Source organism: Rhinoderma darwinii, chromosome 11, assembly GCF_050947455.1.
Source record: "Rhinoderma darwinii isolate aRhiDar2 chromosome 11, aRhiDar2.hap1, whole genome shotgun sequence".
Lineage (NCBI taxonomy): Eukaryota > Metazoa > Chordata > Amphibia > Anura > Rhinodermatidae > Rhinoderma > Rhinoderma darwinii.
Window position 1 is genome coordinate 3,532,829 of NC_134697.1, and position 16,896 is coordinate 3,549,724.

The 16,896-nt window shown below is 42.0% G+C and overlaps 1 protein-coding gene across 1 annotated transcript in view; it reads right to left on the minus strand.

Annotated features, from left to right (window-relative positions):
* Positions 1-2,872: 2,872 nt before the first annotated feature.
* Positions 2,873-16,896, minus strand: part of NHLRC2 (NHL repeat containing 2) — a 52,480-nt gene continuing 38,456 nt past the window's right edge. Inside the window, exons 6-8 of the mRNA XM_075842322.1 lie at positions 13,942-14,151; positions 5,321-5,537; positions 2,873-4,057 (exon numbers count right to left, since the gene is read on the minus strand). Of these exons, the coding sequence (XP_075698437.1) occupies positions 3,804-4,057; positions 5,321-5,537; positions 13,942-14,151 (681 nt within the window). The 3' untranslated portion in view covers positions 2,873-3,803. The remainder of the gene's footprint in view (positions 4,058-5,320; positions 5,538-13,941; positions 14,152-16,896) is intronic.

Here is a 16,896-nt window from a genome sequence, read left to right on the forward strand (position 1 = left end):
ACTACTATAATACTCCTCCTATAAACAAGAATATAACTACTATAATACTGCCCCTATATACAAGAATATAACTACTATAATACTCCTCCTATAAACAAGAATATAACTACTATAATACTGCCCCCTATATACAAGAATATAACTACTATAATACTGCCCCTATATACAAGAATATAACTACTATAATACTGCTCCTATATACAAGAATATAACTATTATAATACTGCCCCTATATACAAGAATATAACTACTATAATACTCCTCCTATAAACAAGAATATAACTACTATAATACTGCCCCTATATACAAGAATATAACTACTATAATACTCCTCCTATAAACAAGAATATAACTACTATAATACTGCTCCTATATACAAGAATATAACTATTATAATACTGCCCCTATATACAAGAATATAACTACTATAATACTCCTCCTATAAACAAGAATATAACTACTATAATACTGCCCCTATATACAAGAATATAACTACTATAATACTCCTCCTATAAACAAGAATATAACTACTATAATACTGCCCCCTATATACAAGAATATAACTACTATAATACTGCCCCTATATACAAGAATATAACTACTATAATACTGCTCCTATATACAAGAATATAACTACTATAATACTGCTCCCTATATACAAGAATATAACTACTATAATACTGCTCCTATATACAAGAATATAACTACTATAATACTGCTCCTATATACAAGAATATAACTACTATAGTACTGCCCCTATATACAAGAATATAACTACTATAATACTGCTCCCTATATACAAGAATATAACTACTATAATACTGCTCCTATATACAAGAATATAACTACTATAATACTGCCCCCTATATACAAGAATATAACTACTATAATACTCACCTATATACAAGAATATAACTACTATAATACTGCTCCTATATACAAGAATATAACTACTATAGTACTGCCCCTATATACAAGAATATAACTACTATAATACTGCTCCCTATATACAAGAATATAACTACTATAATACTGCTCCTATATACAAGAATATAACCACTATAATACTGCTCCTATATACAAGAATATAACTACTATAATACTACTCCCTATATACAAGAATATAACTACTATAATACTCTCCTTTATACAAGAATATAACTACTATAATACTGCTCCTATATACAAGAATATAACTACTATAATACTGCTCCCTATATACAAGAATATAACTACTATAATACTGCCCCTATATACAAGAATATAACTACTATAATACTCTCCTTTATACAAGAATATAACTACTATAAAACTGCTCCCTATATACAAGAATATAACTACTATAATACTGCTCCTATATACAAGAATATAACTACTATAATACTGCTCCTATATGCAAGAATATAACTACTATAATACTGCCCCTATATACAAGAATATAACTACTATAATACTGCTCCTATATACAAGAATATAACTACTATAATACTGCCCCTATATACAAGAATATAACTACTATAATACTGCTCCTATATACAAGAATATAACTACTATAATACCCTCCTTTATACAAGAATATAACTACTATAATACTGCTCCCTATATACAAGAATATAACTACTATAATACTGCTCCTATATACAAGAATATAACTACTATAATACTGCTCCTATATACAAGAATATAACTACTATAATACTGCCCCTATATACAAGAATATAACTACTATAATACTGCCCCTATATACAAGAATATAACTACTATAATACTGCTCCTATATACAAGAATATAACTACTATAATACTGCCCCTATATACAAGAATATAACTACTATAATACTGCCCCCTATATACAAGAATATAACTACTATAATACTGCTCCTATATACAAGAATATAACTACTATAATACTGCCCCTATATACAAGAATATAACTACTATAATACTGCCCCTATATACAAGAATATAACTACTATAATACTGCCCCCTATATACAATATAACTACTATAATACTGCTCCTATATACAAGAATATAACTACTATAATACTGCCCCCTATATACAAGAATATAACTACTATAATACTCACCTATATACAAGAATATAACTACTATAATACTGCTCCTATATACAAGAATATAACTACTATAATACTGCCCCTATATACAAGAATATAACTACTATAATACTGCCCCTATATACAAGAATATAACTACTATAATACTGCTCCTATATACAAGAATATAACTACTATAATACTGCCCCTATATACAAGAATATAACTACTATAATACTGCCCCCTATATACAAGAATATAACTTCTATAATACTGCCCCCTATATACAAGAATATAACTACTATAATACTGCCCCCTATATACAAGAATATAACTACTATAATACTGCCCCCTATATACAAGAATATAACTTCTATAATACTGCCCCCTATATACAAGAATATAACTACTATAATACTGCCCCCTATATACAAGAATATAACTTCTATAATACTGCCCCCTATATACAAGAATATAACTACTATAATACTGCCCCCTATATACAAGAATATAACTACTATAATACTGCCTCCTATATACAAGAATATAACTACTATAATACTGCCTCCTATATACAAGAATATAACTACTATAATACTGCCCACTATATACAAGAATATAACTACTATAATACTGCTCCTATATACAAGAATATAACTACTATAATACTGCCTCCTATATAGAAGAATATAACTACTATAATACTGCTCCTATATACAAGAATATAACTACTATAATACTGCCCCCTATATACAAGAATATAACTTCTATAATACTGCCCCCTATATATAAAATATACTACACCAGAAAAGAGAGATTAAGGTAAACTGTCAACTTTAATAACATAAAAGTGAAAAATCCCTTAAAGGGCACCCCTCATCGGCACATCAGTCATTATAGTCCTATTACGAGCTCTGTAGGTGACGGGGTGGTGGCTGCGGGGTGAGGCAGCAGTGACTTGTATAACATCCTATATTGCGCTGTGTGTGGGGTATAAGGCACTTGTAGTACAGGGATAGGAGATACTGCAGCACAGAGATGTTTCTTGTAGATGACACCCTCGAGATCCCCAGTACAGATATGTCACCTGTAGAGTAGGGGGGAGACGTTGTGACGTGTAGGGGTATCGGGGTACACGGGGCTTCAGGCGACAACGTGGCAAATCCCTTAAAGGGACACGAACACTTTAGTTGCGCTCTTCTGTGAATTTGTTATTTAGGTGTTATAACAGGTTTGGGAAAAGCTGAATGATATTCTCTGTGGGAGCTGTAACAGAAGCCATACTGGTAATTACTCAGCTTTCCTAGAGCTCTGAATGGCAAATCAGTTCATATTGGATCAGTGCTGGTGTAAGGCCTGTGTCACTGCATAAGTAAGAAGATTTTCCATTCACAACATTAAGAAAGCTGGATGATAATCTCTGTGCTTTTCTAGAGCCCTGAAGGGCAATGTTGGAGTGAGGGATGCTTGAGTGCATAGGTAGGCATATTTTCCTTTCAGGATACCGGAAAAGCTGAGTGACAACCTCTGTGGAGTAATGATGTCCATTTTGACGATCACCCAACTTTCCCAGCTATAGATGTAACCTGGAAATGAGTGAATGGCGTTTAAACAACTTGTCAGACGAGGACTATGATGGGAGTTTTGTAATAAGGGGACAGTATGGCGGTAACGGGACGTGCAGGTAGCTGCGGGGGTGGCCGGGGTACGGGATGGGCTCGTGTACCTCTGGCGGTGCGCTCAGGCTGTTAGAAGGTGTAGGAGAGGTGGAGGGGAGCGGCGCTGCTGGGGTCTCCGGGGGTGACGTGCAGGGGCTGAGAGAAGGACACGGACTTCATCATACACATGGTGTCCTCGGTGCAGAAATACACACAGACGCCGACACGCAGCTCCGGATCAGCGCAGGAGAACTGCACGGGAAGCGTCACCTCTATCCGGCCCGGCTTCCTCAGACTCCCGATCTCACCGTACGTTTTCTGTCCAGTAAGAAGCCAGTCATGACCTGGGGATGAAAAACAAAACCATAAGTACTTGCCTGGCCCGTGAGCTGACAATCTAGAGGAGAATGTGAAACACAGGGAAACTAGCAGAATGAAGAACATGCCGATATCGCCCCCTCTAAGTAATGCTGGACGTTTATGATCAGTGGCTCCCGCATGGCTGCACTGACTATTGGAGTCTGAAATCCACCTCCTGTCTCATTAGAGGCAAATTTTTCTGCTCTGACTCCCCCTCGTTCTTTACACTGCAGCTCTTCTCTATTAGTAAAGAACTATAAGCAGTGGCTCCGGCCTAGCTGCACTGTCTATTGGAGTCTGAGGTAGTCTGAAACCCACCTCCTGTCTCATCAGAGGCTTATTCTTCTGCTCTGACTCTCCCCCATTCTTTACACCACAGCTCTTCTCTATTAGCAAACAATTATAATCAGTTACTCCAGCCTAGCTGCAGTCTATTGGTGTAGGAAATCCACCTCCTGTCTCATCAGAGGCTCAGGCATTTACATTGCCCCTCCCTGTGCTTTTATCAGGGACTGGCGTTTAGCTTCTTTGTCTATTGGAGCATAAAATTATAAGAGAATCAACTAAACCACCAGTAAGATTTATCTGCTGCACGAAGACGGACAGAGATTATATCTGATACATGAGGGAAGTCACAATGTTATACTCAAGTCACATCCAGAGCTGCATTCACACTTCGCCAGGCTGCCATTTGGAACCCATTGTCACTCTGCTGGCAGATCTTTTCACTGATGCTTAACGGACATTCAGATCCTGCTATTTGCGGTGTGTTGTTGTATTGCGTTGTAGGCAATGTCATTTTTTTCTACATAAAAATAACGTGCAGAAGATACTTTGGCAAAACAAAGCATGGCCAGTAAACTGAACCAGCACAGGTATGAGTTCTAGTAATTTCAGAACCAATGGAAAGCAAGCAGAATTTTCAGTGCAGCTTTGGCTGTGACTACAGTACAAGACATCGTGCAGGTCCAGATTGCTACCAGGAATGTAAAAAGCATTTGCATTAGGTGCAACGTTATAAGTAGATCATAACTAAACCAGAAGGGGGCAGCATGGAAATACAAGTCCCTGCAGCCTGAGAGCTAACAGGAAGGCAGCAGAATTGTGAATGCAGCTCTGGGTGTGATTGGAGCATAAGCCATCCTATAACTCATCAGTAAAGTAGATAAAACTCACTACATTATATGTAGATTATAAAATGTAACGGCCGGATGTTCTGGGAAGTAAAATACTTGCACCCACTTTACCTTCTGTGAAAAGAAACCAGAAACTCGGGGCTCCCTCCGTCAGCTTTGCCCCCGCAGGGAGATTCAGGTCCAGTGAATATTGGAGGGTCATGCCGGGGGATACGGTTAAAGGTTCCAGCAGAACATTAGGCGTGGATTTAGGCAGCTTTGGGTTGGTGATCCGTAATGTCAGCGCGCTGTCTACAACATCGACCGCCTTCGTGGAGAAAACGGGAAGCTGCAAGAGAGACGGGGGCACGAACATCGGCTAAAACAGAGGCAAGACACCGGAAGCATTGAAGATGGGGGATTATCGTTTTCAGTTTGATACACCCTACAGCAGAGTGTATCTAATGGTACTTGCTGCTGGAGGGGGTTCTGTCCACTACACACAGTGGTGCCGCTTATCTCCCCCTACAAGCAGCAGATTTACAGGGTATGTTAACATTTGAAACTTTTTTCTATCACTCTAAAAATTCTAAAAATGATGCAACATTGTAAATAATCTTGAATAACCATCTCCAACCATTTTGTGTATACAGCTCCTATGCAGACCTATGTGTGTACATGGTTACAGACTACAAGCATCCCCTGCGTAGTCTGATCCTGCAGTCATGTCTTACAACTTCCATCTACATTCAGACAGTAGGAGTGGGAGGAGAGAGAGAGTCTGTAACCGTGGCAAAACATTATTCTGCGTATGACCTGTAGACAGAAAACGTTACAAAATTTCTTATCAAAACGGTTTGTAAAATTGCTTCATTTTTAATGTTCGATGCACTGGAGCCATAAAAAGATGCAAAAGTCTCCACGCCCGTGAAAAGGAAAAATCTATAAAAATGAACGGATCTGTCTGAACGCTGGTGTTAAATCATTAGCTGCACTTTCTGAAGAACAATTACTTAGCGACAAATACGTAACATGATCATTTATACGACGTGCTGGATGTTTGTGACGACGTTTACTGTACGGATGACGACATTGTAACGGAGAACGCTTTTGACAACTTTTTTCCTAAGGGTTAATAATGGTACTGGATAGAACTCAAGTTGTAAGACAGAATGGTCACTCACTGTGCAGCAGATTGTTATCGGATATCATTCATAGTCCAGAGCTGAATTCACAATTCTGCTGACTGTTATTGTAAACCGTCAGAATGATTCTACTGAGACGACACTCCCCCCTAAAACAGCTTAGCTGAGCTTCTTTAGAGCAGGGGCATTTATTTCTACATCAGATGACTGTACAGACCCTGGTCTAAAAAAAGATACTTCTCAAGATGCAGATTACCAGAGCAAGACAGTGTGAGACACTGAACAAGCAGGGAAGGCTGGGAAATGTCAGCTCTAAAGCCTGCAGAATTATGAGAAGCTCTAGAACATATTATAGACTGTAGCCCAAGATCAAATAAGTAATGCCATGTATGTACACAGTGAATCCGCCAGAACAGTGAGTGCAGCTCTGGAGTATAATACAGGATATAACTCAGGATCAGTACAGGATAAGTAATGTAATGTATGTCCACAGTGACTCCACCAGCAGAATAGTGAGTGCAGCTCTGGAGTATAATACAGGATATAACTCAGGATCAGTACAGCATAAGTAATGTAATGTATGTGCACAGTGACTCCACCAGCAGAATAGTGAGTGCAGCTCTGGAGTATAATACAGGATATAACTCAGGATCAGTACAGGATAAGTAATGTAATGTATGTCCACAGTGACTCCACCAGCAGAATAGTGAGTGCAGCTCTGGAGTATAATACAGGATATAACTCAGGATCAGTACAGCATAAGTAATGTAATGTATGTGCACAGTGACTCCACCAGCAGAATAGTGAGTGCAGCTCTGGAGTATAATACAGGATATAACTCAGGATCAGTACAGGATAAGTAATGTATGTCCACAGTGACTCCACCAGCAGAATAGTGAGTGCAGCTCTGGAGTATAATACAGGATATAACTCAGGATCAGTACAGGATAAGTAATGTAATGTATGTACACAGTGACTCCACCAGCAGAATAGTGAGTGCAGCTCTGGAGTATAATACAGGATATAACTCAGGATCAGTACAGGATAAGTAATGTAATGTATGCACACAGTGACTCCACCAGCAGAATAGTGAGTGCAGCTCTGGAGTATAATACAGGATCTAACTCAGCATCAGTAGAGGATAAGTAATGTAATGTATGTACACAGTGACTCCACCAGCAGAATAGTGAGTGCAGCTCTGGAGTATAATACAGGATGTAACTCCGGATCAGTAAAGGATAAGTAATGTAATGTATGTACACAGTGACACCACCAGCAGAGTAGGGAGTACAGCTCTGGAGTATAATACAGGATGTAACTCTGAATCAGTACAGGATCAGTAATGTAATGTATGTACACAGTGACTCCAACAGCAGAATAGTGAGTGCAGCTCTGGAGTATAATACAGGATGTAACTCAGGATCAGTACAGGATAAGTAATGTAATGTATGTACACAGTGACTCCACCAGCAGAATAGTGAGTGCAGCTCTGGAGTATAATACAGGATATAACTCAGGATCAGTACAAGATAAGTAATGTATGTACACAGTGACACCACCAGCAGAATAGTGAGTGCAGCTCTGGAGTATAATACAGGATGTAACTCAGGATCAGTACAGGATAAGTAATGTATGTACACAGCGACTCCACCAGCAGAATAGTGAGTGCAGCACTGGAGTATAATACAGGATGTAACTCAGGATCAGTACAGGATAAGTAATGTAATGTATGTACACAGTCACTCCACCAGCAGAATAGTGAGTGCAGCTCTGGAGTATTATACAGGATGTAACTCAGGATCAGTACAGGATAAGTAATGTAATGTATGTACACAGTGACTCCACCAGCAGAATAGTGAGTGCAGCTCTGGAGTATAATACAGGATATAACTGAGGATCAGTGCAGGATAAGTAATGTAATGTATGTACACAGTGACTCCCCCAGCAGAATAGTGAGTGCAGCTCTGGAGTATAATACAGGATGTAACTCTGGATCAGTACAGGATCAGTAATGTAACGTATGTACACAGTGACTCCACGAGCAGAATAGTGAGTGCAGCTCTGGAGTATAATACAGGATATAACTCAGGATCAGTGCAGGATAAGTAATGTAATGTATGTACACAGTGACTCCCCCAGCAGAATAGTGAGTGCAGCTCTGGAGTATAATACAGGATATAACTCAGGATCAGTACAGGATAAGTAATGTATGTACACAGTGACTCCACCAGCAGAATAGTGAGTGCAGCTCTGGAGTATAATACAGGATGTAACTCAGGATCAGTACAGGATAAGTAATGTAATGTATGTACACAGTGACTCCACCAGCAGAATAGTGAGTGCAACTCTGGAGTATAATACACTATATAACTCAGGATCAGTACAAGATAAGTAATGTATGTACACAGTGACTCCACGAGCAGAATAGTGAGTGCAGCTCTGGAGTATAATACAGGATATAACTCAGGATCAGTGCAGGATAAGTAATGTAATGTATGTACACAGTGACTCCACCAGCAGAATAGTGAGTGCAGCTCTGGAGTATAATACAGGATGTAACTCAGGATCAGTACAGGATAAGTAATGTAATGTATGTACACAGTGACTCCCCCAGCAGAATAGTGAGTGCAGCTCTGGAGTATAATACAAGATGTAACTCAGGATCAGTACAGGATAAGTAATGTAATGTATGTACACAGTGACTCCACCAGCAGAATAGTGAGTGCAGCTCTGGAGTATAATACAGGATATAACTCAGGATCAGTACAGGATAAGTAATGTAATGTATGTACACAGTGACTCCACCAGCAGAATAGTGAGTGCAGCTCTGGAGTATAATACAGGATATAACTCAGGATCAGTACAGGATAAGTAATGTATGTACACAGTGACTCCACCAGCAGAATAGTGAGTGCAGCTCTGGAGTATAATACAGGATGTAACTCAGGATCAGTACAGGATAAGTAATGTAATGTATGTACACAGTGACTCCACCAGCAGAATAGTGAGTGCAGCTCTGGAGTATAATACAGGATATAACTCAGGATCAGTACAGGGTAAGTAATGTAATGTATGTACACAGTGACTCCACCAGCAGAATAGTGAGTGCAGCTCTGGAGTATAATACAGGATATAACTCAGGATCAGTACAGGATAAGTAATGTATGTACACAGTGACTCTACTGTTAAGGGAAAAAAGTGTCAATTCTACTATTCATCACCTCCCTATTGAGATGAGCGGTGTCAGTGTTGTTGGGTTACTGCTTGTCCAACATCTACCTATTGAGATACAGTACACGTGTGCTTATATTGGTATATGATAGGATATTAATGTGTGACCGGTGGGACTCCGACCTCTGGACCCTCACCATGGTCTAGAATGGAAAGGCTAAGGTGCTTCCTGTGAGTGCGGCTACGTTACCAGTCACAGTGCGGCGGCGGCTGCTGCTCTGTAAAGTTTTCTCGATGAGGGCGACTGCTTTGTCGTGTAATGAAGTTGAATGAGTTTATAAAAGCTGGTGATAAAAGTTTTCTAGACACGAAGATTTCTGCAGAACAAAAGAAAATAATCTTCTGCTGACAGGAAAATAAAACCCGGCATAAATGTAGGATTGCGGAGTTCATTGCGTTGTATTTGCATATTGTGGTATCGGAGGAAGCAGATGTAAAGATCCATATAGTACAATGTGCTGTGTGGGCGTCTGGTCTTATAATAGTCAGCCGGGGGGGGGGGCTATTATTTTATGACTGATGGATCTCATTACATTGGCAGGTCCTGTAATATAACTCACCCCAGAATTCTGTTCTGTCTGTGATTGATGTAATGACGCCTACCGCACCGGAGAAACAAAAACCCTGTGTTCCTGCATGAAAGTAGCGTCGTGGAAGAAACGGGGAAGGAGTAATGCAATACAAAATGTTCACGGCGACTATTCAATTATCAGACGGACCGGCGAGCACAAAATGTAACAAGCAAGGCGCTGAAACGAGCGGGCGCCGCTTCTCACATCTGCTCATATAAAAAACACTCAAACTTCTTAACCCCTAAAGACACAGCAAATGTTTTTCATTTTCCACTAGCGCATGATCTACGAAGCCGCAGGAGGTCAATTTTTTCTTATTTATTTTTTGTGGGCCGAATTGTACTTTTTAACTCATTGATTAATTTTCATAAATTTTTTGGTGGGAGAAAAGACGTCGTTTTTGGATGGTCCCACTCTGAACGCCATTGTTCCGTGGCCGTGCTTTATGTGGCAGTCACGTTATAGAACTATATAAAAACGTTTAAATTTTTTTTGTAAGGGTTAATGGAAAAAAATAGCAGCTCCGCCATTGTTATTTTTATTACGCCGATCATCGTGCGATATAAAACAGAAAATGTGTCTTTTTTTACGCTTTATTAATGGTAATGGGTTATTTATTTTTTTAATGAACTTTGTCTAATCATTGTTTTTCTTTTTTAGTCCCACTAAACTCTTGTATTGCTTTGTATAATTGCCTATTAGTGTTTTACTGACCGGCAACCAATTAGGCGCTGCCTGATACACTTGGCAGACCCTTAGGGCCTTTGTTAGGCATCCAGCTGCCAAGATGGCGCAGCTAATGTGACAGAGGGAGCTATTGACAGCAGCATCTAAGGGGTTAAACAATCGGGATCGGAGTTCTCTCCGATCTCAAGCCGCTAGAAAAGGACTCGCCGTAATAGTACAGCAGCACATAGGAATGACCCGCGATGCACTACTAGGTGCAGGGCTAGAAGGGGTTAAAGATAGACATTTCACACTAGAGCTTTTTAAAGGGGTATTCCCATTTTACAGATCTTTGGCATATCCACATGAACGGGGATCCCGGTTTGCTAATCCACAGTAGCTTTTCCCAGTGAAGTCTATGGGGGTTGTGGACCCGCAGTTATGGCAGGACCTACGAATATGGAAAGTTGACAACAGTCTAGATTTTCACCGGACAAACCCGCAAACCGGGCAACAAAACGAGCAGCGTTTATGCCAATCTAATTCAAAGTGTTTATTTCTGGCCACTTTGTGGGTGTTCCCGGGCAAAACATGGCAGGGCTTAAAATGTGCCGTGATTTGGTATTTGAACGTTGAGAAGTATGAAAAAGCCATTAATGGGAATACGCCTTTAAAGGGCCGATCCAGTTTTCTGTAAATAAGGCTTAATCATTGTATAATGAAACGTTCTGTAACTTTCTTATAGACTTTGTGTTACAATTCCTCATCATGTTCAAGATCTCTGCTGGCGTCCAGGCTATGAAGTTACCGAGGATGTCTAAACTGGATACATTGTAGCAAAAGTACATCTGTGAGAGAAGTATTAGGTCAGGACAAGTTTCCAGCCTCTGAATATAGGTAATGAATGCTCCCATTTACTGACAGCAAGCAGAGATTTTTAAAATGTGAGGAATTAAAAACACAAATCTATCAGGAAGTTGCAGACATTTTTATTGAACGAGGCTTATTCACCTAATATATCCTCATTAATAATCTGTACACAAAGCAAAACCAGACGATCATCTAATAGGCGCACTGTCTCGCACTTTGTCGTAAATATACGTCATGGATTACCTGGTCTCAAGGCTCCACCATGTCCAATTAAGGTTCTTTTTACACGGGGCGATTATTGGGCAGATCATTAGTCCATAGAACGCTCGTTGCTGATAATTGTCCTGTGTAATCAGATCAGCGATCAGCAGATGAACGAGGAAACGCCGGATCATCTGCCGGTCGTATCGTTTTAAAAAAGTAAAATGTTCTGGTTGTCGGCGGCGCATCTTGGTGTGTAAACCGGGAGACGCGCTGCCAACATGATGATAATGTATGAGGACGAGCGATCAGAGTAACGAGCGCTCGTCCCCATCCATAGCTCCGTGTGACCGGAGCAAACCAGAGCCGATCAACGATGTCTCATTGATCGGCGCTCGCTGCACCGGCCGAATATCGGCAAGTGTGAAAGGGCCTTTACATCAGGTAGATAACACAGAAGATGTGCGGTCAACAGCGGGAGTGATTAACAGGTAGGATCAGAGAATTATCTTATTCTGGCATGCTTTCCTTTAAGATGCTGCGATCACTAGTGACCGCGGCTGCGAAGGAGCTTGAAAGTTCAGGAGGGCGGCCGCTGTTAGCCTATTTGAGCCACACGGGCGCGGGGTACTGGTGGATTACCATGGCATCAGGGGAACTAAAAAAAAGGCCCTCAGGTCTGCCAGAAGCGTGGCCTAATAGATTGGAATACTTCGTGTATCGCGGACCGGCACAACATTATACAAGAGGTTAAAGAATTGCCGTTTCTCCTAGTGGGAAAGAAAAGGCCCAAAATATGTCAGACCATAAGGGGTTAAATAAACGAACCTCGGCAGATAAATATCGTAACACTAAAAAGAAACAGAATGATGTCACAAACGCCACTCACGCGGATGACGTCTTCCTGCAGGATTCACTAGTGACATAAGCCGGCCATACACGTTAGATAGCGGCCAGATGAACGTCCGGCCGACAGTTATTCCTCCGGACTCCCCATAGACATCCACGCGGAAGTCGGCCGTGCGTGTGCTCCCAATAGGGAGAAAGCCGCTGCCAGGCACTTCTAAGGGCCCGTCCACACGTGGCGTTAACACTGCGGATTTTCTGCAACAAATTTAGTTGCAGAAAATCCGCAGCATAATGCAGTATCAGAGGAGTGGATGAGCTGTCAAGAAATGTCATCCACCCGCTGCGTACGTGAAATGTGGAGGTTCCGCACACAAATTGACCTGCGGTGCATTTTTTTCTGAAGACGCAGCACGTCAATTGTGGTTGCGGAATCGCCGGTAATTTGTAGCGGCTTTTCCCCATTGAATTCAATGGTGATCTAAAACCCGCAACCAATAGTCAAGTTTTGCGACTTTGCGGCTGGATCGCAGGGATCAGGCCACAAAAATCACAATTTAGAAAAAAAACATATACTTACCTCTGACGTTCTGCAACCCACCCTCCTGGGATGACGTTTCATCCCATGTGACCGCTGCAGCCAATCACAGGCTGTAGCGGCAGTCACAGGAGGAAATCATACGAGGACGACGTCATCCCAGGAGGTCCGGCTATATGCTGCTGTTTTCAACAGCGGACATTCCGGGCAAAAACGGCACCATAATTTGGTGCAATGTATTGGCCGAAATACCCTGCGGCCCGTGGGGTGGATACGCTGTGTACCTTTACATATTGTATCCACCCTGTGTGAACTCAGCCTAACAGTGTATTATCTCCTTCCAAACAAAAGGATCGGGCCTGTTAAAATCAAATAGTCCGATCCCTCTCTTCTGCCGTTGGGAGAAAGTCGGGGGGCTCCCATACACATTAGAGGGTTGGCCGGTACAGCCAAAATCTAGGGGGTTCAGCCAACATTCATCTAATGTGTATGGCCACCTTGAGGCTCCGTTCAGAGAAGTCACAATAATTTTCGTATGGAAAAGTGTGAAAATTGTTGCGGCAGAAAAAGGGATAAAGGAAACACTGAATTTGCACCTTATTTATATGGAAACAACATAAAAACAATCCTGAGATTGAGAATCCTGGAAGAAGAATCAGGAGATATTGATTACCCGTCACTCACCACAGACAACATTTTAGTTTCCAGATCCAGGACTTTTATCTGATGATTATTTGTGTCGGCAACGTACAGTAAGCGCCCGTCTGCCGCCGCGCAGAGACCTCCTGGTTCATTGAATGACGCCTCTATAAAGCTCGGCCCTGGCGCATTCCCAGCCTGCCCTGTGCCGGCCAATGTGACGCAGCTCTTGGATTTCGGATTCACGGTTTTGATCTGACAGAAAAGAAAAGAAAACCGAGAAATGGTTATTTTCAGAAATGTAACTGATGAAGCGTCTCAGGGCTCCGCGGCTGCATGTGTCACCCCGTGCGTCTCCCCTATAATTCACAATCTGCTAAAAAAAACATTGATTATTAGCGACACTTAGTGCCATCTGTTTTGCAATCATGGTTTTTGGTAGGCGGGATTTGTGGCGTCTTTTTGGTGGCAAGAAATTCCAAAATATGAAGTTCTCAACACACAATGGGGCAGATTTCTGGATTCTCAGACACATACGACTCCTCGTAGCTGCGCCTCCTCGTCTGGACACTTTTGAAAACTGCCTGGTGAGGTGTAAAAAGTGTGTCAAATATATCATTTATTTGGCGTGCAACGGTTTATTGGTGCAAATTGAACCGGAATTCTGGTGCACTTTGCTTTGTATATTTCCCACAATTCGTTTTTGTTTGCAGCATTTTTTTTTGCCGTTCTGGATGGCTGTGTTTTTTCAGGATGCAGCATGGTCAAGGGGTTCTGTAGGGGACCCGAGGGGTCTGGAGGGAAGCCAAAAGGGTCTGGAGGGAAGCCAAAAGGGTCTGGAGGGAAGCCAAAAGGGTCTGGAGGGAAGCCAAAAGGGTCTGGAGGGAAACCAAAAGGGTCTGGAGGGAAACCAAAAGGGTCTGGAGGGAAACCAAAAGGGTCTGGAGGGAAACCAAAAGGGTCTGGAGGGAAACCAAAAGGGTCAGGAGGGAAACCAAAAGGGTCAGGAGGGAAACCAAAAGGGTCAGGAGGGAAACCAAAAGGGTCAGGAGGGAAACCAAAAGGGTCAGGAGGGAAACCAAAAGGGTCAGGAGGGAAACCAAAAGGGTCAGGAGGGAAACCAAAAGGGTCAGGAGGGAAACCAAAAGGGTCAGGAGGGAAACCAAAAGGGTCAGGAGGGAAACCAAAAGGGTCAGGAGGGAAACCAAAAGGGTCAGGAGGGAAACCAAAAGGGTCAGGAGGGAAACCAAAAGGGTCAGGAGGGAAACCAAAAGGGTCAGGAGGGAAACCAAAAGGGTCAGGAGGGAAACCAAAAGGGTCAGGAGGGAAACCAAAAGGGTCAGGAGGGAAACCAAAAGGGTCAGGAGGGAAACCAAAAGGGTCAGGAGGGAAACCAAAAGGGTCAGGAGGGAAACCAAAAGGGTCAGGAGGGAAACCAAAAGGGTCAGGAGGGAAACCAAAAGGGTCAGGAGGGAAACCAAAAGGGTCAGGAGGGAAACCAAAAGGGTCAGGAGGGAAACCAAAAGGGTCAGGAGGGAAACCAAAAGGGTCAGGAGGGAAACCAAAAGGGTCAGGAGGGAAACCAAAAGGGTCAGGAGGGAAACCAAAAGGGTCAGGAGGGAAACCAAAAGGGTCAGGAGGGAAACCAAAAGGGTCAGGAGGGAAACCAAAAGGGTCAGGAGGGAAACCAAAAGGGTCAGGAGGGAAACCAAAAGGGTCAGGAGGGAAACCAAAAGGGTCTGGAGGGAAACCAAAGGGTCTGGAGGGAAACCAAAGGGTCTGGAGGGAAACCAAAGGGTCTGGAGGGAAACCAAAGGGTCTGTATAGCAGCGCACTTCGCGTATACAGAGCTGCGAGGACTACGTGTATCTCCACACAGATCTGCCCTGTTCATTAGCCATAAAAGGGGTTTCCAGGATCGATCCACTGGCTGTGTCCGGTATGACAGTTCAGTCCCATGCAAGAGAAAAGGACTAACGTGCAGTACCAAACACGGCCCTTAGACAGACGTGGCGCTGTTTTTGGAAAACAAAGCAGACCCTTTCTCTAATCCTGGACAACCCCCAATGCAAAAGCTTTATCCACATAGAAAATGACTGCCACTGTTTCTTGTATTTTATGCGCGCGCCGACGAGAATCGTTCAACAAGACGCAACATTTTCCTTGAATAAATCAATTTCCTTAAAAGCTTAAAAAAAAACCTCTACAAACGCATTATAAAAATGCTAATAAAGTTTCATTCTCGGGGCTGGGAAACGTGCGGCCTCCGCAATCATCATCATGACGTAAACTCCTCAGACATCGCCATTTGTCTTACAGAAAGACAAGAAATAAACAAGTGATTAAAGATTCCGGATGACGATTCCCACACAAAAGACTCAATTCTGTGATTAATTAGCGGCGAGAATCAAATTATCCTCAAAATGATAAATCAAGGTGGGGGAGGGGAGGCAGCCCCGACACGTTAAGTGGAGATTATCTAATGTTCTACATATTTATCACGGCGCCCCTGTTATGTGTGACCCGTGCGTCCCGCTCCCCCCGATGCCACGGCCAACACTCATAAAATAGAAGAAACCAATATTAGAGGTCAGGCAGCGGTGAGCAGCGCCCGACCCCCGACCGATGTGCGATCACTATGTTATGAGTAGCAAAGTGATGTTCACAGGGACCTAGTGAGGTCATCAGAAGCAATATACAGATGTAGCAGTCTTTATCTTGACTTTTAACGCATTAAATACACAGTGGAAAGATCTTTTATCTTGATATTTTCAATGGCTTTTGTTGTGCGATATCACCCGCAGCAAGTTATCAGAGTCAAGATAAAGACGGCTACATCCGTATCCAGACTGACTGCTAACACCGTGGCGGCTGCGGCTAGGTATTACCTGCAGTCCTATGTAACACCACAGATAGCAGTGATAACTCTCTTGAGTACAGATAATGTAGTAGATGTTACCTGCAGTCCTATGTAACACCACAGATAACAGTGATAACTCT